Source organism: Gopherus evgoodei, chromosome 1 (genome assembly GCF_007399415.2).
Source record: "Gopherus evgoodei ecotype Sinaloan lineage chromosome 1, rGopEvg1_v1.p, whole genome shotgun sequence".
NCBI lineage: Eukaryota > Metazoa > Chordata > Testudines > Testudinidae > Gopherus > Gopherus evgoodei.
In genome coordinates, this window is record NC_044322.1 from 302978951 (window position 1) to 303002010 (window position 23060).

General features: G+C 44.3%; 1 protein-coding gene across 1 annotated transcript in view; it reads right to left on the bottom strand.

Moving 5' to 3' along the window:
- The window catches only part of LEMD3 (LEM domain containing 3), a 75656-nt gene extending 53213 nt beyond the window's left edge, over positions 1-22443 (bottom strand). Inside the window, exon 1 of the mRNA XM_030548810.1 lies at positions 20867-22443. Coding sequence (XP_030404670.1) covers positions 20867-22370 — 1504 coding nt within the window. The 5' untranslated portion in view covers positions 22371-22443. The remainder of the gene's footprint in view (positions 1-20866) is intronic.
- Between the last annotated feature and the right edge of the window lie 617 nt (positions 22444-23060).

The window sequence follows — 23060 nt, forward strand, 5'->3', positions numbered from 1 at the left end:
GTTTTCATTTAAGTCAGCAATTTCTATTGTAAAAGTTGTCCCATCTCCTAAGCAAAAGATCCCATAGATTGCTGAAGCCAATTCAGCATTATTCCAGCGAAAGACAGCACCAACTTCCGGCCAACTCCTACAACTTACGCTTCAAAGCGAGATATGTACCAGAATAAATAGCACTTCGGTCTCAGAGTCACAGTGGTTTTGAGCTTTTGAGGGGGAAGGCTGACAATTCTCTCATCTTCCCCTCCCCCCCCACCATAAAAAAAGAAAAAAATATCCACCACTAACACACACCTCATCTGGAAGAGATGGAGTTTGGAAAAAACAGGGAAGAAAATTCCATTTTTTTTAGAGATTTGTTTTTTATTAACTATCCCCAATAAATTGATAGCCAGACCAAGTACATGGCAATCTTTATACTAAAATTAGTATGTCCCCCCATGATCTCTTGTTTCTGTGCATCTTTTGTCCCTCTTGTCCTTTTCTTTCTGGTATGTTTAGATTCTCCATCATTCCTTCAATTCTCTCATCCTAAAATGACAAGTGGTCCCATCTGACAGAGATCCTCCCTCTGAGGAAGTCTTCACATCTCCTTCCACAGCCTGTCAACACTTCTGCTTTGCAAATGCCGCTCAGGTATCAGCTAATCACAATATAGGAGTTCTTTCCCTCAAGAAACAAGTATGCTAAATTACTGTTGCCAGCACTTGTTGACTGAGGGAAGAAAGAACTAAATTTGATTCCAAACTTCTGCCTAGACACAGTGCCTTTTCTCATGTCCAACAGGATCATGAAAGTGCAACTGTCAGTTTTACAGTTATTCCTGATAACAATGGCATGTACAGCAGCAGTCATCTGTGGCTACATGGGGTAAGAACAACTTTTTTTTAAAAGAGCCTCACCAGGTTTTTACAACAGTCTCAAACACTAACCAAGGACTTTGCTAATCCTGTACAAGAAGCATGAAACTGAAATTATTCCTGTCTTTCATTAACTATCAGGCTCCCACCAACTCAGCTGGGCAAGCACTACCAGCCAAAATTTGCCATCAAGTACTCCCACACAGTTCCCACTGATCAGTGGAAATTGCACATAAGTTTTTGAAGGGCACAACTCTCCTGCAGAAGAAACAGACCCAACATGAATTTCAAGATTCTGCACCAAATTTAAGTCCCTGGAAATTCTCAGTATCTCCTCATAGAAATACTAGTATGTATACAACTATTCCTTTATGCTGCGCGCATATTTACATATATATATATACACACCTACACATGCATACATACACATACTCAATAAGAAGAATATGCTGACATTACACACAAAGAAGAACAGAAATAAGAACACTACTAAAGTCAATGCCGAGTCATTATTCTTTCATACTTCTGTCTCCTTTCTATAATGCTTTGCATAAGGAACAGATCCTTTTAAAAGATTTGCTTTCAGATATGGTAGCATCTTCAATTCCACCCTCCAGGCAAGGAATCAGAATTTCAGCTTATTCTGTTGAGAATAGACTGTATATTGAACACAATTGAGCATGCAATGCAGAAAAGACAAATGGAAGAGAAGTACCTGGGAAACATGGAGGAAGAATACGACTAAGGAAGAGGACAAAGGAGGCTGACAGATGACAGAATGGAAGCTCTCCCACTTCAGGGATTAGGCGAGGCCCTTCCAAGCCATCAACACAGAAGTTGTGAAACCTGCCTGTAATGTTTTATTATATGTTCAATTTCTCTGTTTTGTGTTTACCACAGAAGTGTAAAGGGATCATTCAAGCAGGCATTACTTGCACATATGCAGGAAAGGGGCAATAGCCTCAGATAACCCTACCCATTTACCAGTACTTAAAGAACAATGCAGGTGTCAAAGAACTTTGGAGTGGATAAAAAGAAAAGGGGCGGGGGGCAAGCTTCTGGGGAGCAGACTAAAGCCCAATCCCCAGATCATATAATCATAGCCTTTAAGGTCAGAAGGGACCATTATGATCATCTAGTCTCACTTCCTGCACAAAGCAGGCTACAGAAACTCACCCATCCACTCCTGAATCAAACCTGTGTCTGAGCCATCGAAGTCCTCAAATAATGGTTTAAAGACTTCAAGGTGCAGAGTATTCCAGCAAGTGACCCGTGCCCCACGCTGCAGAGGAACATGAGAAACCTCCAGGACCTCTGCCAATCTGCTCTGAAGGAAAATTCCTTCCCAACCCCAAATATGGCAATCAGCTAAACCCTGAGCATGTGGGCAAGACTCACCAGCCAGTCACCCAGGAAAATAATTCTCTGTAGTAGCTCAGATCCCACCCCATCTAACATCCTATCACAAGCCATTGGGCATATTTCCTGCTAATAGTCAAAGACCAATCTCATTATACCATCCCCTCCACAAGCTTTTCAAGCTTAGTCTTGAAGCCAGATGTGTATTTTGTCCCCACTACTCCCCTTGGAAGGCTGTTCTAGAACTTCATGCCTCTGATGGTTAGAAACCTTCGTCAAATTTCAAGTCTAAACTTCCTGATGGCCAGTTTATATCCATTTGTTGTGTCCACATTGTTACTGAATTTAAATAATTCCTCTCCCTTGCTGGTATTTATTCCTCTGATATATTTGTACAGAGCAATATATCTCCCCTGTGCCTTCTTTTGGTTAGGCTAAAGAAGTCAAGCTCTTTGAGTCTCCTTTCATAAGACAGGTTTTCCATTCCTCAGATGTTGGGATGTATGGGAAAACTCACCCTTAGATAAACACACGTGTATAGATCTTTTATTGTGTTAAAAACCTCCCTCTTCATATATTTGTTCCCACTATTGAGATTGAACACTATGGGCTGACAAGGTTGTTTTGTGTCACTGTGTTCACCAATGATCACAGCTGCCCTAGGAAAGAACTGTAGGTTACTGAACCCAGTCAGATCTGCTGAGCAATCATAGTTGGTAAACAGGAACTGTTGCCTGCGACCCAGTCAGAGTGGGAGAATCATGAGATTCCACAGAGAAGTAAACACCTGAAGGGAAGCATTCAGAGACGAGAAGAGGATCAAAGGCCATGTCTACATCTAAAATTTTGCAGCGCTGGTTGTTACAGCTGTATTAGTACAGCTGTATAGGGCCAGCGCTGCAGAGTGGCCACACTTACAGCAACCAGCGCTGCAAGTGGTGTTAGATGTGGCCACACTGCAGCGCTGTTGGGCGGCTTCAAGGGGGGTTCGGGGAACAAGAGAGCAAACCGGGAAAGGAGACCAGCTTCGCCGCGGTTTGCTCTCGCGTTCCCCGAACCACCCTGCAAACCGCAGGGAAGGAGACTTGCTTGCTCGGGGGTTCGGGGAACGAGAGAGCAAACCGGGAAAGGAGACCAGCTTCGCCGCGGTTTGCTCTCGCGTTCCCCGAACCACCCTGCAAACCGCAGGGAAGGAGACCTGCTTGCTCGGGGGTTCGGGGAACGAGAGAGCAAACCGGGAAAGGAGACCAGCTTCGCCGCGGTTTGCTCTCGCGTTCCCCGAACCACCCTGCAAACCGCAGGGAAGGAGACCTGCTTGCTCGGGGTTCGGGGAATGCGAGAGCAAGCCGGGGAAGGAGACCAGCTTGATTACCAGAGGCTTCCTCAGGTATGCTGGGATACCTGCTTATTCCACGGAGGTCAAGAAAAGCGCTGGTAAGTGTCTATACTTGATTACCAGCGCTGGATCACCAGCGCTGGATCCTCTACACCCGAGACAAAACGGGAGTACGGCCAGCGCTGCAACTCCCTGTTTGCAGCGCTGGTGGTGCCCTGCAGATGTGTACACCTCCTAAGTTGCAGCGCTGTAACTCCCTCACCAGCGCTGCAACTTTCTGATGTAGACAAGCCCCTAGTCCTGAGAACCATAGCAGAGGCTCATTGTGCATTTTAAATTGAATTCTGAAGTTGTAATAATCATAGTAGGAAGCAGTCCATCCCCTATTTGTATAAAGCTCAAAAGTCAGAAGCCCTACACAAGTGAGGGTTTTTTTGTTTTTTAATCTCATGATTTGGGGAGGTATGATACATGATTTTTTAATGTTTGTATTTGGAAATACTGCTTCTATTGCCCTCTCATTCCCCAAACACAATCCTTAATTTTCTTTTCTCCCCTCTATCCCAGCTCTTAAAAAGCTGCAGGAAACTAGCATGCATACTCCACAAACAAGCAAAGCTCCAGATTCCTGTAGGCCTGGTCTACACTGGCAGAGGGGGAATCAATCTAAGGGCTTGTCTACATCAGAAAGTTGCAACGCTGGTGAGGGAGTTACAGCGCTGCAACTTTGAAGGTGTACACATCTGCAGGGCATCACCAGCGCTGCAACTCCCTGTTTGCAGCGCTGGCCGTACTCCCGTTTTGTCTCGGGTGTAGAGGATCCAGCGCTGGTGATCCAGCGCTGGTAATCCAATGTAGACACTTACCAGCGCTTTTCTTGACCTCCGTGGAAGGAGGAAGCCTCTGGTAATCAAGCTGGTATCCTTCCCCGGCTTGCTCTCGCGTTCCCGGAACCCCGAACAAGCAGGTCTCCTTCCCTGCGGTTTGCAGGGTGGTTCGGGGAACGCGAGAGCAAACCGCGGCGAAGCTGGTCTCCTTTCCCGGTTTGCTCTCTCGTTCCCGGAACCCCGAGCAAGCAGGTCTCCTTCCCTGCGGTTTGCAGGGTGGTTCGGGGAACGCGAGAGCAAACCGCGGCGAAGCTGGTCTCCTCTCCCGGTTTGCTCTCTCGTTCCCGGAACCCCGAGCAAGCAGGTCTCCTTCCCTGCGGTTTGCAGGGTGGTTCGGGGAACGCGAGAGCAAACCGCGGCGAAGCTGGTCTCCTTTCCCGGTTTGCTCTCTCGTTCCCGGAACCCCGAGCAAGCAGGTCTCCTTCCCTGCGGTTTGCAGGGTGGTTCGGGGAACGCGAGAGCAAACCGCGGCGATGCTGGTCTCCTTTCCCGGTTTGCTCTCGCGCTCCCCGAACCTCCCTTGAAGCCGCCCAACAGCGCTGCAGTGTGGCCACATCTAACACCACTTGCAGCGCTGGTTGCTGTAAGTGTGGCCACTCTGCAGCGCTGGCCCTATACAGCTGTACTAATACAGCTGTAACAACCAGCGCTGCAAAATTTTAGATGTAGACATGGCCCAATTTTGCTCTCCTCCCCTAACTAAGGGATGTCATAATTCCACAACCCTCTGTCTACCTGTGAACTCCTTTTTACTATACTACCTCTCTATACAAGCAAGTTTGGGGGGAAAAAAATCTACTGAAGAGATATGTGCAGAAGAGTGAAATAAAAGGTTTGGGCTGGATGTGATGGACTTAAAGGACACTACTGGACACAGGAAGCCCAGCCCCTCCAGCCCTAGAGTGGAGTGCTACACTCCAAGTGGAGAAAGGGTAGAAAGGAGAGCAACTCAGCTCAGAAAGGAGAGAAGAACAAACTTACCTGGCTACTGACAAGGGTGCCAGAGAAGCCGCCCCAAAGAACTAAGACTATATGCCAACAATACTCAAGAGGCAGCCCATGGGCCAAATATGGCTTGCCAAGTCTTCATCTGTGGCTTGCCAGCTCTCCTTAAAAAGGTTTATAATTATATCATGAACACTGATGCGCTGCCTATCATTTGCCTATGACTTCTTTAGTAAGTAACCTACTGGCAATGCTTAATTTGTAAAGAAAGAGGCGCTATAGCTCAAACCCTGGCATAAATTAATCAGTGACTGGTCGACTCGAGAGTAGCGGCTGCTGGCCAGACACTCAGCTCTGAAAGCGGCATTGCTGCCAGCAACAGCACAGAACCAAGGTGGCAACACTATACCACTCTTACTTCTGCACTGCTGCTGGCGGCAGCGCTGCCTTCAGAACTGAGTGGCTGGAGAACATTGCCTATTGGCCAGGAGTCCAGAGATGCCGGGGCTATAAACTGCCACACGCTTCAAGTGTCATTCTCAACACCTGCTTTTCTTTGGATAACACTGATATGAGCTAAAAAGAAAAAGCCTTTCCTGGATGCTGAGATTTTGAAGCTTGCAACATTGTCTTTTTAAAGCTTTTACAAGACATTTCAGCTGAATACAGTGACCTGTTGCAGCACAATGACCTTTGCTTGTTAATAGGGGGCATGTGTTAGTGTATGCTTCAAAAAGAAATAATAGAATTTCTTTCAAACCACAGGACCAATTAGGTTTGCGCGTTCCTGGAATTTATTAATAATGTCCCCTTTGTCACAGATGGCTTTTCTGTGCAGTACTGCTGGTCACTTGAATTCCCTTGTGAGCAGCATTGGGGATCTGTTTGAAAAAGTGTGTGCCTTCTAGAGTAATCCTGAAATCTTTCAGACAGACTTAATAGTAGAGATGTTGCACTTTCCCACATCACCTGTTGCTGCTACAAATGAAATCTCGATGAAAGTAACGCAAGAATTCCTAAACAGTCTGATTGAAAATTTGAAAATGTGATTTAAGAGCAAATCCTTCAGAATTTTCATTTGTTCGTGATCTGATGGACCTTGCCCTTCTGAAGCAAAGAACATTCTTGATTCAACTGATGACAGTTCCTTTCAATTAGAAATTGTAAAGCTCCAGAGAAGTGAGACTTTGTGATTTCTAGACTCAATATGCTGATCAGTTTTGGAATAGGAAGAATCTAGCCATCTATCTTTTAAATGATGTTCAGATCAACATAACTCTGGGAGTCTGAGTTTTCTACCATGAACGTTATAAACCAACATGGCAATCACCAGATAGATGAGCAACTTCACCAGTGCATGCACCTTAGGCTGACCTACAAACCACTCTTCACAAAGCTTCCCAGAGATCTTCAGTGTCACCTCTCCCATTAGCGATTGCCAGGGACACAGATGATAATGTTGATTTATAAACTTCATTAAAAGATAGAAACACTGACACTTACGTCGCAATCAAGGTCTTTATTTATTGGCAGCTGAAGGGAGTTTTCTTCTATTTTGTCAGCCATCTGCACAAATGGCCCGCCTCTTATCATAAAATTCTCAGATCAACCCACAGATAGATCCAATTAGTATCAATGTGGTACGTTGAGCCTAGCTAGGGTTGACTGGCTGGTATAATTTTCTCTCTTTTCACACTGGACTGGAAGCTAGGGAAGAATAGCAGAGAGTAGGAAGAGACCCAGGGAAAGTAACTCAGAGGGCACCTTTGGCGGTCAGACACTGCTGACCCTCTTAAGGCCCTGGGTCAAAGCGAGACAGAGTGAGCAGACAGACTCCCCAACCACAGCTGACCTCTGATTAAAAGAAGGCCTGGACTGCAAGACAGGGAGATGGCATTAAGTGCGCTGACCGCTAAGCCACCTAACCCACCAAGAACTCTAGTGAGCAAAATTACAACGTATGGTCTGATGTATGATAGATGTGGTAATGACAGGATGTTTGCCTGTGGACAAACAGATTTGTTAGATGGATTAACTGTTTACTTTCCTGGTTTTTGTAAGTTTGTGTTAACTATAGTATGTGTGCAACCACATTAACTACTTCATAATGAAGTTTCTTGCATATTAAATTTCATGGGATATTTTAAAGCATAAACAAGGGAGAAACTCGGAGAGAGGGGAAGACCACCAAGGAGAGAGGTACAGATTTGCTAAAAGATTTTATGTGCACCCATCTCCAAACAGGCTTACAGAGCACAAAACTTTAAAATATAACATGGTAATTTTTGGCAATTATTCATAAATCAACCTGCCTAACAGTTTTTGTGTAGACAGTTTAATAGAAGATAGTCAAAAAGAAGTAGGAATGCCAAGAAAAATTAAACCAAAGCCTAATTTCAAACACTTCCTACTAAAAATTGAAAGAAACCAAATAAGAGCTACCTAGAAAATTAAAACGGCATAAAAACTAACATTGACATTTTAGATCAGCTGGCCCCTCTTTAGAGGAAAAACAGAAATTCATGCCTGACTTATAACTTGAGCCCTACCAAATTCACAGTCCATTTTGGTCAATTTCATAGTTACAGGAATTTTAAAAAATGTAAATTATATGATTTCAGCTATTTAAATCTGAAATTTCACAGTGTTGTAATTGTAGGGGTCCTGATCCAAAAAGGAGTTGGGGGAGGGGAAGAGGGCTTCACTAGATTATTGTATGTGGTGGTGTGGTAATGCTACCCTTACTTCTGCACTGCTGCTGGCAGCGGCGTTGCCTTCAGAGCTGGGTAGCTGGCCAGGAGCCCAGTTCTGAAGTCAGAGCTGCTCCTAGCAGCAGTACAGAATTAAGGATTGCATGGTATGATATTGCCACCCTTACTTCTGCACTGCTGCTGGCGAGGCACTGCCTTCAGAGTTGGGCGCCCAGCCAACAGTTGCCACTCTCCAGCCATCCAGCTCTGAAGGTAGTGCAGAAGAAAGGGTGGCAATACTATGACTCCCTCCCTAAAATAACCTTGCAACCCCATGAAACTCCCTCGCTGGTCTCCCCCATGAAATCTGAATAGGGTAAAAGCACACAAAAGACCAGTTTTCACAGGGGGATATCAGATTTCGTGGTTCATGATGCATTTTTCATGGCTGTGAATCTGAAAGGGCCCTTCTTACAATCCATTTTAAACTGCAATTTTAACTATGGACTCACTACGAGGCACAATTTATTTGTACCTCTACCAAGCAATCTGAAAAGGAAATGGAAAATTAAAGAGAGAATAATGATAGGATGAGTTGAACCTCTGTTTTAAAACTAACAGAGCACAACACTGCCAGTTTCTTTGACACCAGCTCAAGCGATTTTCCAACATTTACTCATGTGGCTGCAAAATCAAGTGGCAAATACTATGTTCCAGAATTTATTTACAGGTACAGCTGGTCTCTCCCTTGTGATTTTAAAGTGCTAACATTAAGTCTTAAGAGATTTAGAGGTATATTTTCAGAAGACCAGAGGGCAGTTAGTCACCCAACTCTTTAGGACTTAAAATAGGAGTGATAATCCTGAAAAACAGGCTGCATAAGTGATTTAAGTAATATTTATTTTTTCCCTGTCCCAATGAGTTAGACAGGTAACCAAGTCATATTTTTAAAAATATTTTGGAACCTAAAAGAAGCAAATGAAAAAATCTCACTAGGAGCCTATCTGCATCTTCAGTCACCTAAATACCTTTCTAAATTATCTGGTTCAAAGTGACTGAGTAGATGTCTGATCCAGTATATAAAAGTTAAGTTATTTAAGCACTAGCCAGAATGTTAGCTGTCTCCCTAGCACATGAACATATGCAGCCAAAGTTAATTTAGAAACAGCATGAAGAATAAGAAATTATTTTAAGACTATAGGAATTTGTCACTCACACTGCACCTTCTGATCAGCTTTCTTGGTTTACTGTTTAGTTTTTTATCCATACCATTTTCACCTCACCCAAATCTCAAACTCCTTTAATACAGTACTAGTCTTTTCAGATTTCTTCCATTGTCAGGTATCTTTTAACTAGACGGTTTATACCAATATTTGAAAAGGGATATTCAGTGTCTAAAATCCCAAAAGCTGGGACATATCAATCATCAGGCATATCACTATGCCATATGCCATGCTTAGACTACAGCAGAGAACCTTAATTTTATTTTCTGTATTCTTTACAAGATAAATACTGGAACTGTTCAACATTCTGTTTTCTTTGACAAACAGGACGGTAGCTAAAACAACGTTAACCTAAAAGCACAGCAGTTTGGTTTGCATGGTTACTGCCCCGTCCAAAGTACTTAAAATCTATCGGAAGTCAAAATTAAGATACTACTATGTACTGCGCATGTGTACAGGTGACAACTAATTCTTGCTGCTTCTTCCTGCACAACTTCTAAGATACGAAAAGAGGTGTCCAAACAACTAAAACTCTTGCCCAGGCCCTCCCCCATCTCGCTTCTTGACTTCTGCAGCCTTCTCCTCCCTTCTAGTCTTGAAGAATGTCATTTGGCCCATTTAATTCAATTCAACATGTTGCTGCAAATATTTCCATGGAAGCAATGCATGGGGGGCAATTGCCCACCTTGCCCCATAGCAAGCAACACCCCTGATTCCAACCACATCATCATCCCCTTTCGTCACACCCCTCTGACTACCCTTTTTCCATTGCAAAAACAAAAGCTACAGATCTTCATTTTTAAAGCCCTTCATAGCTCAGTTTTCCCCTGTGTTTTCAGACTTTCAATCCCACCTGCTCCACCAAGGCTGCCACCTTTAATTGCCTTTTATTCCAGTTTTCCCCTTCAGCACCTTCACATGCACCTTATACATAGAAGGAGCTCCCCCAAAACAATCCACAAAGTCCCTACACGGTTGTTCTTCAGATACCTCCTTAAAATTCACCTCTGTTGTAATACCTACAAACACTTGAAAGCAGTTAAGCAACTAGTGTGCTGGGACCACTGCCCATTGCTATCAGTGTAATAAGTTTACCATTACCTTGTGCTCCTCTAGTCTAAGTTGTACCATCCTTTTCCTTTCACCCCAGACCCCATTGTATTCTTGTCATAGCTAGGCTGTATGCTTGGGGGCAGGAGCTGTCTTAATATTGCATGTACAGTGCTTAGAACAATGGAGCCCCATTGTTCTTACTACCCACCCCTAGGCACATCACAATACAAATAATAATTGTCGCAATACCTTCCGGTTTTTTCCTTTTCAAAAAAGCATTTCAATGGGTTGTTGGAATGGACTTGTTAAATTAGGGAACAGACATCTCAGCGTTTGTGATTATGCTTACGGTAGGCCAGCATACTTATAACTGAAGAACATCCGTGAAGGACTAAGGTTGGTATTTGACATTATTTGAATGGTCAAAAGATTGATCATATATTTACAAGCACTAATTTATTAGCTGCAATAAAAGTAAGACTATGGTCTGCAGTAGGCATAACCTTCGATATATACTTATGTCTAATTAAAAAATTACGTATCAGAATAATGCAGAAGTTAAATAAGTTCTAAAATATGAAAGAAGTACCTTTCTAAAAGTGTTGTTAGCATTTAAATATGAATATTATTCAAGACTGAACAGTTACAAAAAATGAAATTAAACAAACACTACAGCTGTAAAAAGTTGTTTTTAAAACAAAAATATGCAGGCCAACTCTTCAGTCAGCTTGATTCTGTGCATCTTTTCTCTGTATGTTGGGGGAGGTTTAATGACAAAACCTTCCTCTCCCTCCCCTATCCCTTCTGAGTTCATTATGTATGTTTGTGTAGTCAGTTTAGACTGTAGGCTCTTCAAGGCAGGGAGCAAGTCTTTAAAACTCGATGAATGTGCTTTGTGAACTGTCAGGTTTATTGATGGCCTGATATTTAAATAAAGATATATATACACATTTGTTCTAGAAGAGTCCAGCCAATCAAGATGCTCAACTCTCCAGCAGTACACGTCTTCCCCCCAAAAGTTCGCTACATGCTAATACCAAGTAAGTGATCAAGACTTTCAAGTAGGCTTGATAACACATGGCATCATGATGCAATCAAAAAAACCTGTTGACTACATGAAAGCATTTTCACTGGAATATTTGACAATACCTGCCCATGAACAAATAGGCAATCAATTGAACAGCTTGCCAAGCCAAGAAGAAACTTGTCAGTTAGAATCTTCTAAAGTTTTTTCAGGAGAGTTACTCATTTGTACATTATGAATAATAGAACACTATCCTTTCAGTTCCTCTTAATTTCCATCTGCCCACCAGGTTTTTGGTTAAAAGGGAACTTGCAACTGAAGTGTAAGGAAGAATGCCCTAGATTTCGCTGAACAAACTAAATAATCAGTGTAAAAGAAAGCATTCAGTAATTAAAGGAATACACTTTTCTTCAAGTGTTCAGTTTATTAAGGAATAAACCCCTTGTCTCTATCCCAGTTATTAGGCAATTTTCACACATAACTGAAGTACCACAAGCAGTATTTTAAAAATCGGTAACACCTTCTAAAAGCATGGTATTTTGAACCTGCATTCTTTGCACTTACACAAGAATGCAGGTGCAAAATACCATGGCGAAGATAGAAGACTTCCATGATAGACTCACCACCAGCTCCCCTATTTCTTAAATTTGTAAGTACACCCATAGGAACATCCCTGAATAACCTCATTACTTTTACAGCTTGAAGAATGATAGACTATCTTTTAGAAGAAAGTGATCTCTTCTTACTCTATCAGAGCATAAAACAGATTCTTTGTATTCCAAGCAAAGCTACCTCAAACTAGTACAGCCTCTTAACTCTGCATCTCATTCAGATCAGCTTGTCTAATTTTTCTAAAAATATTTTTAAAGCTTTTTCTTTTACATTTTAGATTTCAAGGCCAGAAGGGACCATTGTGATCATTGGTCTGATCTATAAAACGAGCCAAACAATTTCCTCAAAATAATTCCCAGAACATATCTTTTTTGAAAAAATCTTGATTTAAAAATAGTCACTATGAACCATGGTAAATTGTTCAAACGGTTAATTACACCCACTACCAAAAATTTACGCTTTATTGCCAGTCTGAATTTGTCTAGCCACTTCTAACCACTGGATAGTGTTAAAACCTTTCTTTGCTAGACTGAGGAGCCCAAATATCTCATAATGTTCCCCAGATACTGATAGACTAATCAAGTCACCCCTTAACCTTTTCTCTGTTAAGCTAAACACATTAAGTCCTTGAATCAAATCATTGTAAAACCATAAGGCATGTTTTCTAATTCTTTAATCATTCTCAGGGCTCTTCTCTGAACCCTCTCCAATTTATCAACATCCTTTCTGAATCACGGGCATTGGAAGTTGACACAGCCCTGGTCTACATTACAAAATTAGGTTGACAAGCCAGCTTACGCTGACCCAACTCTGTAAGCATCTTCACTAAAAGGTAGCTTGCACCAGTGTATCTCACCCACTACACCGATTTAACTCTACCACCGTGAGAGGCATAGTGCTTAGATTGATGTAATTTGGTAGATACAGTGTCAGCGTAGACGCTGCATTGCTTACATCCATTCATGGGCGGCAGGAATAAGAGGCTTGAGGAGGCTAAAACCTTCCCAATGGGCAAGAAATGCTAGATGCAGTGCACCTCCCCTGGGTGGAATGCCGGCTCGCCACCTTTGAAGCGTCACTGCTGGAAACTCCCAAGAAGTGTGGAGCCATCAGCACCCAGCCAGTGGCCATTCCCTGAGGCCCCACAAGGCCCTGCCACTGCTCCGCCTCTTCCCCGCACCTCTCCAGGGGAGGAGGTGGAGAAGTGCAAGTGGGGGACCCTCAGAGTTGGGGAAGGGCCTCGGGATGGAGCAAAGTCAGAGCCTCAGGGGAAGCAAGGTGTGGGGTTACGGTCCCGGCACTGGTGCCTCCCCCTACACTTCTAGGAAGCTTCCAGCACTCACGCACAGCCACCCCACCTACGCATCCACTGTTGCTGCCTTTCAGAAACTGTTCCACAATGCCCCACACTGACAGTTAAATCGGTCCAAGTGTTTCTGGCGAGAATGCGCACCTCCAACACAAGGAGTAGAGTATGCAAAAGCTATTTAATTACTGTGGTGGCTATACATCAACATAACTTAGGTCAACTTAATTTTGTAGTGTAGACTTCCCCACTGTATTCCAACAGCGGACACACCAGTGCCAATACAGAGGTAAAATAACCTCTTTACTTCCACTCAAGATTTCCCTGTTTATGCATTCCAGGACTGCATTAGCTATTTTGGCCACAGAGTCGCACCATGACCCCCATACTTTTTCAGAGTTGTTGCTTCCTAGGATAGAGTCCCCAACCCTGCAAGTATAGCCTACATTTTCTTCCTAGATGTATAAGTTTAGCCATATTAAAACGCATGTTTGCTAGTGCCCAGCTTACTAAACAATCCAGATTGCTAGAAATTGGTCACCTGCTGAGCTGTTCTCTTCATTATTTACTGCTCCCCCAATTTTGGGGTCAAGTGCAATCAGGGATTACTTTTCTTCCAGGTCACTGATAAGTGTTAAATAGCACAGGCGGTCAAGAGAATTTCATCCTCTTTAGGCCTATGTGTTCATTTTCTGATTCAATATTGGATCTTTGTTTGCTTACCCCACACACATATTAACCAACAACAACTAATTTTTACTGCTGTAAGCACTGCACTCAGACCTGTAGAGCAAAGTGATTTATTTTTTGATCAGCTTCACAATTTAGATAAATCGCCAGGTAGCTCGTTTCAAAATCATCTCATGGTAGAAAGTAGTTATGTACAAAGCAAAAGATAATAGCATTATTTTCAGATAACAAATTGAGCTTATAGATGGTGATTTTAGTAGATAGTTACAGTAAATTCCTTTCACTAAGTTCCTTCACAACCCTGTTCTCCAGCAATAAGCAGCACTTCACTCTACCTCTTATAAATTCAGTTTGCTCCCAAGAGTTCCAAAATGTCTGCAAACCTGAAGTGTTTAATCAAGGATTCAGGTTCATGGTCAACTAACCCAAAACATGGCCCCAATATGAAAATATTCATTCTTGGTTCTGCTTCCCAATTCTTTGATTCAGAATTTTAGTCTACCTCTAAACAAGTCAATAACCCCAACAAGGAGCTAGACCAATGAGTCTCCACATCACATCTTCTACTCTGCCACTTGTGAAATAAACTACAAAGTACTGATTGCATAAAGAATGTATATAGTGTTGTAGCCGTGTTGGTCCCAAGATAGTAGAGAGACAAGGATGGTGTGGTAGTATATTTTATTGAATCAACTTCTTTTGGTAAGAAACAAGCTTTTGAGCTTATACAGAGCTCTTCTTCGGGACAAGCATGTAAGCTCAAAAGCTTGTCTCCCAACAACAGAAGTTGGGCACACCTTGTCTCTCTTACGTAGAATCTACCACAAGGGTCGGCAACCTCTCAGAAGTGGTGTGCATAGTCTTCATTTATTCACTCTAATTTAAGGTTTTGCGTGCCAGTAATACATATTAACATTTTTAGAAGGTCTCTTTCTACAAGTCTATAATTTATAACTAAACTATTGTTGTTTGTAAAGTAAAGAAGGTTTTTTAAATGTTTAAGAAGCTTCAATTAAAATTAAATTAAAATGCTGAGCCCCCTGGACCGGTGGCCAGGACCCGGGCAGCGTGAGTGCCACTGCAAATGAGCTTGTGTGCCGCCTTTGGCACATGTGCCATAGGTTGCCTACCCCTGATCAACCATACAAAGTCTCCAAACATATACTACTTTTATTTTAAGGTCTCATGTCTTCACTGCTTTTAGAGTGATGTGCCAGAGAAGTTATTTCCTAGCATGTCTTGAACTAGTTTTACAATTTCACTTTGCACTATACAATAGTCTCCTTTTTCTTATTTTGCCAACAGAAACCTTAATATGCACTCAAGACTTATTTGCTGGAGGGGAGGTTACATCTCTAGAACCCTTATCTGAATTTCCCATTCTTTTACTGTGAAAAAACACAAGACGTTAACTCAACTGAATTGTCTCATTAGATTGACCTCACATTTGGTAAGGGAACTCACATCTTTTCATGTATTTATACCTGCTCCTGTATTTTGCACTCCATGCATCTGATGAAGTAGGTTCTAGCCCACGAAAGCTTATGCCCAAATAAATTTGTTAGTCTCTAAGGTGCCACAAGGACTCCTAGTTGCTTTTGCTGATACAGACTAACTCGGCTACCACTCTGAAACCTGTCAAGATAAGCAGTCACTTGAAGTGCTTGGCAGTTCATGCAGAGACAATTCACAGTATCACAGCTGGATCACTAACATCCCACTGCCTCCAAAGAGTAAATGCTGTCATGAGCTAAAAGTTTTACACAGTTCAGCAAACAATGGATTTCACCTTTACTGGAGTGAGTTAAATTTTACTGAGGCTAAGAAACAAAAACGTACATGAAAGTGAAAGATGTGTATACATTGTAAAAAGCAAATTTGTGTGTTTTTCGGTATAAATCACACAGCACTTTACTCATTCCTTGAGGATTCCCAGTTGTGAGAAACAACTGAATACAAGCCAAAAAAAAGTTATGCCAAAAATGACCCAGTCTGAAATTAAACCCCCTCATTGCTGTGCTTCGCAACAGGAGTGTTTCTTCACATGACGACGGTGAACTATGAGAAGAGATAGGGCCAGTTTTGAGGGAGTGCTTAAACATAATATTTAAAATAACTTGTTTCTTTAAGATGTAATTCTCGTGCAAAGTGACAGACATAGCTGAAATGTAATTTACAAGTTTAAGGAATATTTCAACTATGCATTTTTTTTAATAGTTCGGGTGTAGGAATAGTAAGATGCTAAGGCTTTTTGAGAAAATGAGAACTGAAAGGTGACAGTTAGATAGTTTTTGAAGTTTAACCATTAAGTGCCCAGTCATATACTAGAGACTAATTTAATGTGCACACTACTTACACAGGACAGGAGAACTTATGCACTGATGTTTACAAATCACTTACTTCATGAAAGAATTAGTGCTTGCCACTTTTCTAATCAAAGTGTTGAACAGGGTTTTAAAAAAAAAAAAAAAAAAGGACTTTAACCACCTCTTACCATGTCTTACATTCAAAAGAAAAAGCACTCTCTCAATACCTGGATTGTTAGGTGAAGAAAATTACGCCCAGCAAAAACTTAGCTCCATTTCACCGGGGGCCAGGTAGCGGAGCGGGGAACCACACTATTTGACTGATGTTTTGATAGGTTTTTTGTTCCAACTCCAAGATATTTCCATAAAAAAGTGTGAAATACAATTCAGTAAAGTCCAAAGCAGCTATATAGGAAAAGTGTTTTCTATAATAGAACATAGGACTAGTTACTCTGAAACAGTGATGTCCAACTTGTGGCCTTTAAGAGGTGACAAGAAAATAGGTATTTGATTATTAATTCTAAGTATGTTCCCTGAGACATACTGTACTACTTTAAAAAGAAAATGTTGAATCGACCCTGTCACTATGGGGAGGAATGTAGATGACATCCCACACAACTACAGGAGCCATCAGGCTCCTGCAGGAGAGAGCCAGACTGGCTCTATCTGAGCCTCAGAAGCACCTGACACAGCCATCCAAGGCAGCAGGAGGAGAGAGAGAAAAAGAGAAGCTGAGAACTAACCAGTTACAGGTTCCACAATTCTCCGCCCAAGTCAAAATTGGACTAGCCTGGAGGCTGCTGGTGCTAGTTGGCAATAGTTACCCAGGGACCATACACTGGCTGGAAGTAGCCAAAGCATGTTACGCTCCAATCAGATGCCTTTCCTGCCCTGAACTTGTCCCCATGCCAGAGGCTGTGGAGAAAAACATGCAGGATTGGCTTTATAGTTAGAACCCTGCAATTTCGCAGATATCCACGAACCATTTTTGCCGATCGTAGATGGATGCGGATCCAAATTTTATATCTAAAGCCCTGCAAATCTGCAGATATCTGCAGATCATTTCTGCGGATCAGATGCGCACAGCCTCTATTTATTTTCCTCTATGGGCTCCCCCTCATCAGAGAAGTCTCCAGTAGGGAACGTACAGGTGATTTCCGCTGCCTTTCTACCACCTAGACAATGCAAAGGAAGCAGAATAGGACCAAGCATTGATTGTGACCCCTTTACCTTTTTTGACATATTTGCTGAGTGTGAGAGCTGAACATATATGCTGCAGGATAGGTCCATCAATGGCTAATAGCCAGGACAGGCAGAGATGGTGTCCCTAATCTCTGTTTGCCAGAAGTTGGGAATGAGCAACAGGGAATGGATCCCTTGATGATTACCTGTCTGTTCATTCCCTCTGGGGCACCCGACACTGGCCACTGTTGGAAGACAGGATAATGGATGGACTAGATGGATCTTTGGTCTGATCCAGTATGGCTGTTCTTATGACACCACTGCTCTAAACTTTGATTCAAAAGAGAAGTAGCTTTCTTCCAAATACAAAAAGTTCAAGATACGTTTACACACAATGTGCTTTTTGTATAGTGATTAAGAAATCCAGCTTATGGTATATCCACACTCCGGAGACTACACAGGCATAGCTAGGTCACTATAGCTATGCCAGCATAACCCTAATGTAGACAGAGCCTACACTGATGAAAAGGTCCCCCCTCCTTCTCCTCATTCATTTAGGACTATCACCCTCCCAAGCAACAGTAGCTACATCAATGAAAATTTTCTTTGGACCCAGCTGCGTCTACAACAGGAGTTAGGTTGGCACATCTATGGCACACCCTGACCAATGTAGCTATGTCAACCTAACTTTGTTAACTAGACCTCAGTCTTCAGAAGGGTTTGTAAAATCCATTTGACTGTTCACCAGAAGGGAACTTGTCCATCAAAATCTTCAGAATTTAATACTTTTGTCTTTTATTAAAAACTTCACTGAGAGTTGTGGTGCTCAGCACCACTTAATAAAAAGAGGCAAGTTTCTAGCCCTTATGGTTATACATTACAGGGATATCTTCCTGTGTATTCAGTCTATTCCAGTGTGTTGCCTTACGTTCACAGCTTTCCCAAACAGCAGAAGACTGCCCAGTTTCACTGCAGCTCTTCTGAGCCATGTGGGTAGCAATAAAACTGACAAACATACCTATTATTCTGCTGCTGCTTGAGAAGGCCACTGTCAGCAGTAGACCATAACAATGGCAGAGCAACTACATCCCCTTCCACAGGCAAAAGACTAGCATGGGGGGGGGGGCTGGAGGGGGCTTCTTTCCCATTCCAGAATAGAAGGATTCAAAATGTATCAGACAACTATTTGCTGTTGCAAGAGCCTCAATATGTTCCAGGGATAAATTAATACTTAGTATTGCAGTAGCACCTAGAAGCCTCAATCAGGGATTAGGGCCCCCATTGTGCTAGGGCACTGCACACACACAAGGAAATACACATTTGCTATATTCTAATATATTCATCTCCCTACATCTATTGTATCTGTATCTTGAATTAGTTTGTCTATCTAGTCTGCAAGCAGTTTATGGCAAGGATTACACCTCCATCTGTTTTCCATGTTATACGCTTACTTCAGCTAAGGATATACGCAGCCTTTCATCTCAGTTACTGTTCCAAGACCAGCATAAAACACTAATGACTACATATTACCATCTAACTGTGGCTCACTCTCCTTAAGACAAAATTCTGTCATCTTTTTAATTTCGAATGAACAGCTGTCCAGATAAAGAAAACACCACCACAGTTAACAGTTTTGATGCCCATTTCAGGGAGGCCAAGAGTTGAATTAGCATGATTCACCACCCTGAGATGACACATTTCCATTTTTGTACCTGTTCTGTGGTTACAGACAGAATGGCAGTTTCTAAATTAATTTTAAGTCATTTTTAAAAGTTACTTCCACATATCTAAGAAGTCCAAATAGGTATTATGTGAAGATTTAAAAGACTGCTATGATGCTCAAATTAAGGCCTCAACTTGTATTTTATACAGGATAGTCAATCTTAAATTTAGAACAAGATCTCTGCTAGAAAGCACTATATCACATCAACCTAAAACAGTGGTTCTCAAACCTATTTGAGCAGGACCCTCTGTAGTTGTTTACGCCCCCACCCCACACGCACCACCACCCAGCTCTGAAGGCAGAGCAGAGAGCAGTGGCTGCTGGCCAGGCACCCAGCTCCGAAAGCAGCACCAGGCCAGCAGCAGCACAAAAGTACGGGTGGCAATGTGGAAAAAAATTATATTCAACAATATAGCTTTTCACAGAAGACTTAGCGCCCCATTGCCACCCTTACTTCTGCATTGCTGCTGCCACCCTAGAGCTAACAGCTGAAGCTTGCCACCTCCAGGTGAGGACTGGTGGCAGGAGGGCGGGGGATGAGATTCTGAGCCACTCCTGGTGAGGGCAGTGGGGAAAAGGAATCTGAGCCTGGGTGGCAGTGCTGCAGCTGTCAGTCCCAGGGCAGTGGAGCTCTGGCTGTACGCTTTATCCCCACATCTTGGGTGTACATGGCCATTCTGCATGAGCCGCAGCATCCTGAGGCTGACAGACGAAGCTCTTCCAAAGGGGGTGGGGGGGAGAACACATTGCTCATGCCTCCCTTGGGAGGCCTGCCCCATAGTTTGAGAACCACTGAACTAGACCAAAAACCAAACCTTTTGCAATATAACCTCATTTGTGAAGATATCATCATCCAAACCTGGGTTATGCTTTATTTGATTACACAGCTTCACATATATCAAAACTGAATCTGCTTTACTATTTGGATCAAAGACAACCAAATGCAGATGAATCTTACTGAGATTATACCAATATAAGGCCTTACCACCTAATTTTCTATTGACCTTTCATAAGCTGAGTTGTCATAAAACAAATATGAAACTGCTTAGTGGAAACAGAAAAGTCATGCTAGATAGACAGGTGTCAACAGATTAGAGCAGGAGATTGAGTCAGGTTCTACACACAGTTGTCAAATAGATTCATGGGTCACCTTGAGCAAGTCATAATCCTTCTGCGCCTCAATTTATACACCAGGAAGTGGGAACACTACTTACTATACCAGGAGTCGGCAACCCTTCAGAAGCCGTGTGCCAAGTCTTCATTTATTCACTCTAATTTAAGGTTTCACATCCCAGTAATACATTTTAATGTTTTTAGAAGGTCTCTTTCCATAAGTCTATAATATATAACTAAACTACTGTTGTATGTAAAGTAAATAAGGTTTTTAAAATGTTTAAGAAGCTTCATTCAAAATTAAATTAAAATGCAGAGCCCCCCAGACTGGTGACCAGGACCTGGGCAGTGTGAGTGTCACTGAAAATCAGTTCACGTGCCGCCTTCGGCACCCGTGCCATAGGTTGCCTATCCCTGTACTGTACTATACTATAGATGCATTGGGAAGATGATGCTGTCAAGACCCTGAAGTGAAAAGTGTTAAGAGCACAAAATAGCACTGGATAAGGGTATGCTCCATTACAATAAGAGACCCCTCTTACCCTTGACCTAATACTTACTGTTGACTTCCCCATGCTCGGCTACTCCCGAACCTCTCATTCTCACGTACATGAGTCCCAGTATCAGAAAAAACAAGCATGCAGCAGTTAAGAGAAACATGGACAGGTAATGTGCACTGAAGCCTCCGGTGGTGGATACCTCCTCTCTCTTGAACTGTTGGAGAAGCTCCTCCTCAGGCTCAGAAAGCTTTTGCTTATAGGTGCTTTTCAGGTAGGTGTGATTAGAGCCCGTGTGGTTGGAGTGATTGATTCTAAGGGAAGAGGGAGTGACAGCACCCAGGGGGAGGCTGTTGGTAGCTGAATAAATCCTGGGTTCAATACTAAAGCCACCAGCAGCGCCGCTGAGAACATGATTATTGGCTGCTTTCCTAACAGTGCCCAGAGGGTCACTGCTTTTGCTGCTGTCCATGTCTGTGGGCTGCGGCAGTACCAAGAGTGGAGGGGAATTCTTGGAGGAGGTGCTGCGGTATCTGGGGATGGACGGGCTGGTGTCCAAGTTTTCACAATCTCCCCTCCTCCTCATCACTGCCTCCTCCTCCTGATTTCTGCCCCTGTCTAGACTTCCAGCAGCAGCCGCCTCCGCCCTGTCATTCATTGCGATTACACCAGCCCCGCCGCCTCCTCCAGCCCTTTGCTGGCCCGTCTCCATCATGCCAGCGCCGGCTGCAGCACATTTGCTGGCCGTGAACGGGGCAGGAGATTTGCTCAGGCTCCGTCTGCCCCGGTGTTGGCGGGGTGCAGTCTCCTCCTTCAATACCTGCTGCTTGGCTCTCTCCCCCTCCTCCTCCTCCGAGTCGGAATACTCGGCCCTGCCGCCAAAGGAGGGATGCCTATTACCATTCACAGTCCGGTTCTTCCACTGCCGCTCCTCCTCATCCTCTTCCTCCTCCCCTTCCCCAGGCTCCCGCATGCCCTGAGTCTGGGCCCCCGCCGTGGCCGTCGGTCTCCTGGCCACCGCCCCCCACCAGGCACTGGGCTTCCTCCTGCCAGCCTCAGGAGGAAAGCTGCTCCTCTCGCTGCAGGCTCCATGGGAGGCTGCGGGCCTCAAGCCGCGGACTGGGGGCGACGCCCGCTCCCTCCGGCTGCTGCTGCCGCCCCCGGCGCCGGCCTGGCTCCTGGGACTGGCCTCCACATCCGACTCGTCCGAGCTGAAACCCAGCAGCACTTTGCCGCCCCCGGCAGGAGGTGCTGCGCGGCTCCGGCTGCCCCCGGCTGCGCCGCCCGGCAAGTAGGTCTGGTCGGGGCTGGCCAGCCGGGCCCCCATGCCCGGGGCCGCTCTGCCGCCGCCTTCGCCCGGCGCTGCCCCGGCCCCCGTGTTATTGTTGTTGCTGTTCCGGGTCTTCTTGGCGCTGCCGCGGGCTCCGGCCCGCTCGTCCTCCCGCAGTTTCTTCAGCTTCTTCAGGTAGACGGGCCGGGTGCTCTCGGTGACCGGCCCTGGGGAGAGGCCGAAGCGCCTAAGCTCCGAAAACAGCTCCTCATCCGTGAGCTGCGCGGCCGCCGCCATGTTTCTCTGCCCCGCCGCCGCGGCGTTTCCTACCCACGCGCCGCGCCGCGCCGCGCCGCGCCGCTCTCTCGTCCCCGCCGGAACTGACGCATGCGCACTAGACTGTGGCCTAGACCCGTCTGTCACCCTGGAAGCACCGCCCCCCGGCCAGAGACGCCAGTCAGACGGGAGCGGGAGGGGGACGCTTTTCATGCGCCGCGCTCCACGGCCTTGCGCTGGTGCTGGGCGCAGGGGTGAATGACATCCACGTGCGCGCCCGTCTGCGAGCAGCGCGTTGCAATGCGTCAAGCGGGGCGACGCTGGAGGGGACGGAGCTGCGAGAGCTACTCCGTAGTGGAGGCTGCACTCGTTGCTGCCATTCTCTGACGTGCCAGGAAGGCGGCTGTTGGGCTGGAGGAGGGAATGGTGTAGAAGGCTGGGCTCCACCCAGCAAAGTTGTGTTCCCATCTGCAGGCGAAAATCTGGGTGAGGTCGAATGGAGTAAATGGTGGACATATAAAGTTATCCCCCCTGCCACACGCCTGAAAATGGAGCCCTGGGTACAAGAATGAGGCAAGCTTAGGTTTAGTACCAATTGGTCCATTAAAGCTGTAGCTGAATAGGTCTGAAATAGGTGTGGATAAAATATCCTATCAAGATGGTGGGGGAGGTCAGTCAATGTAGGTAATCTGCTTCTGCAAGACTTTCGTT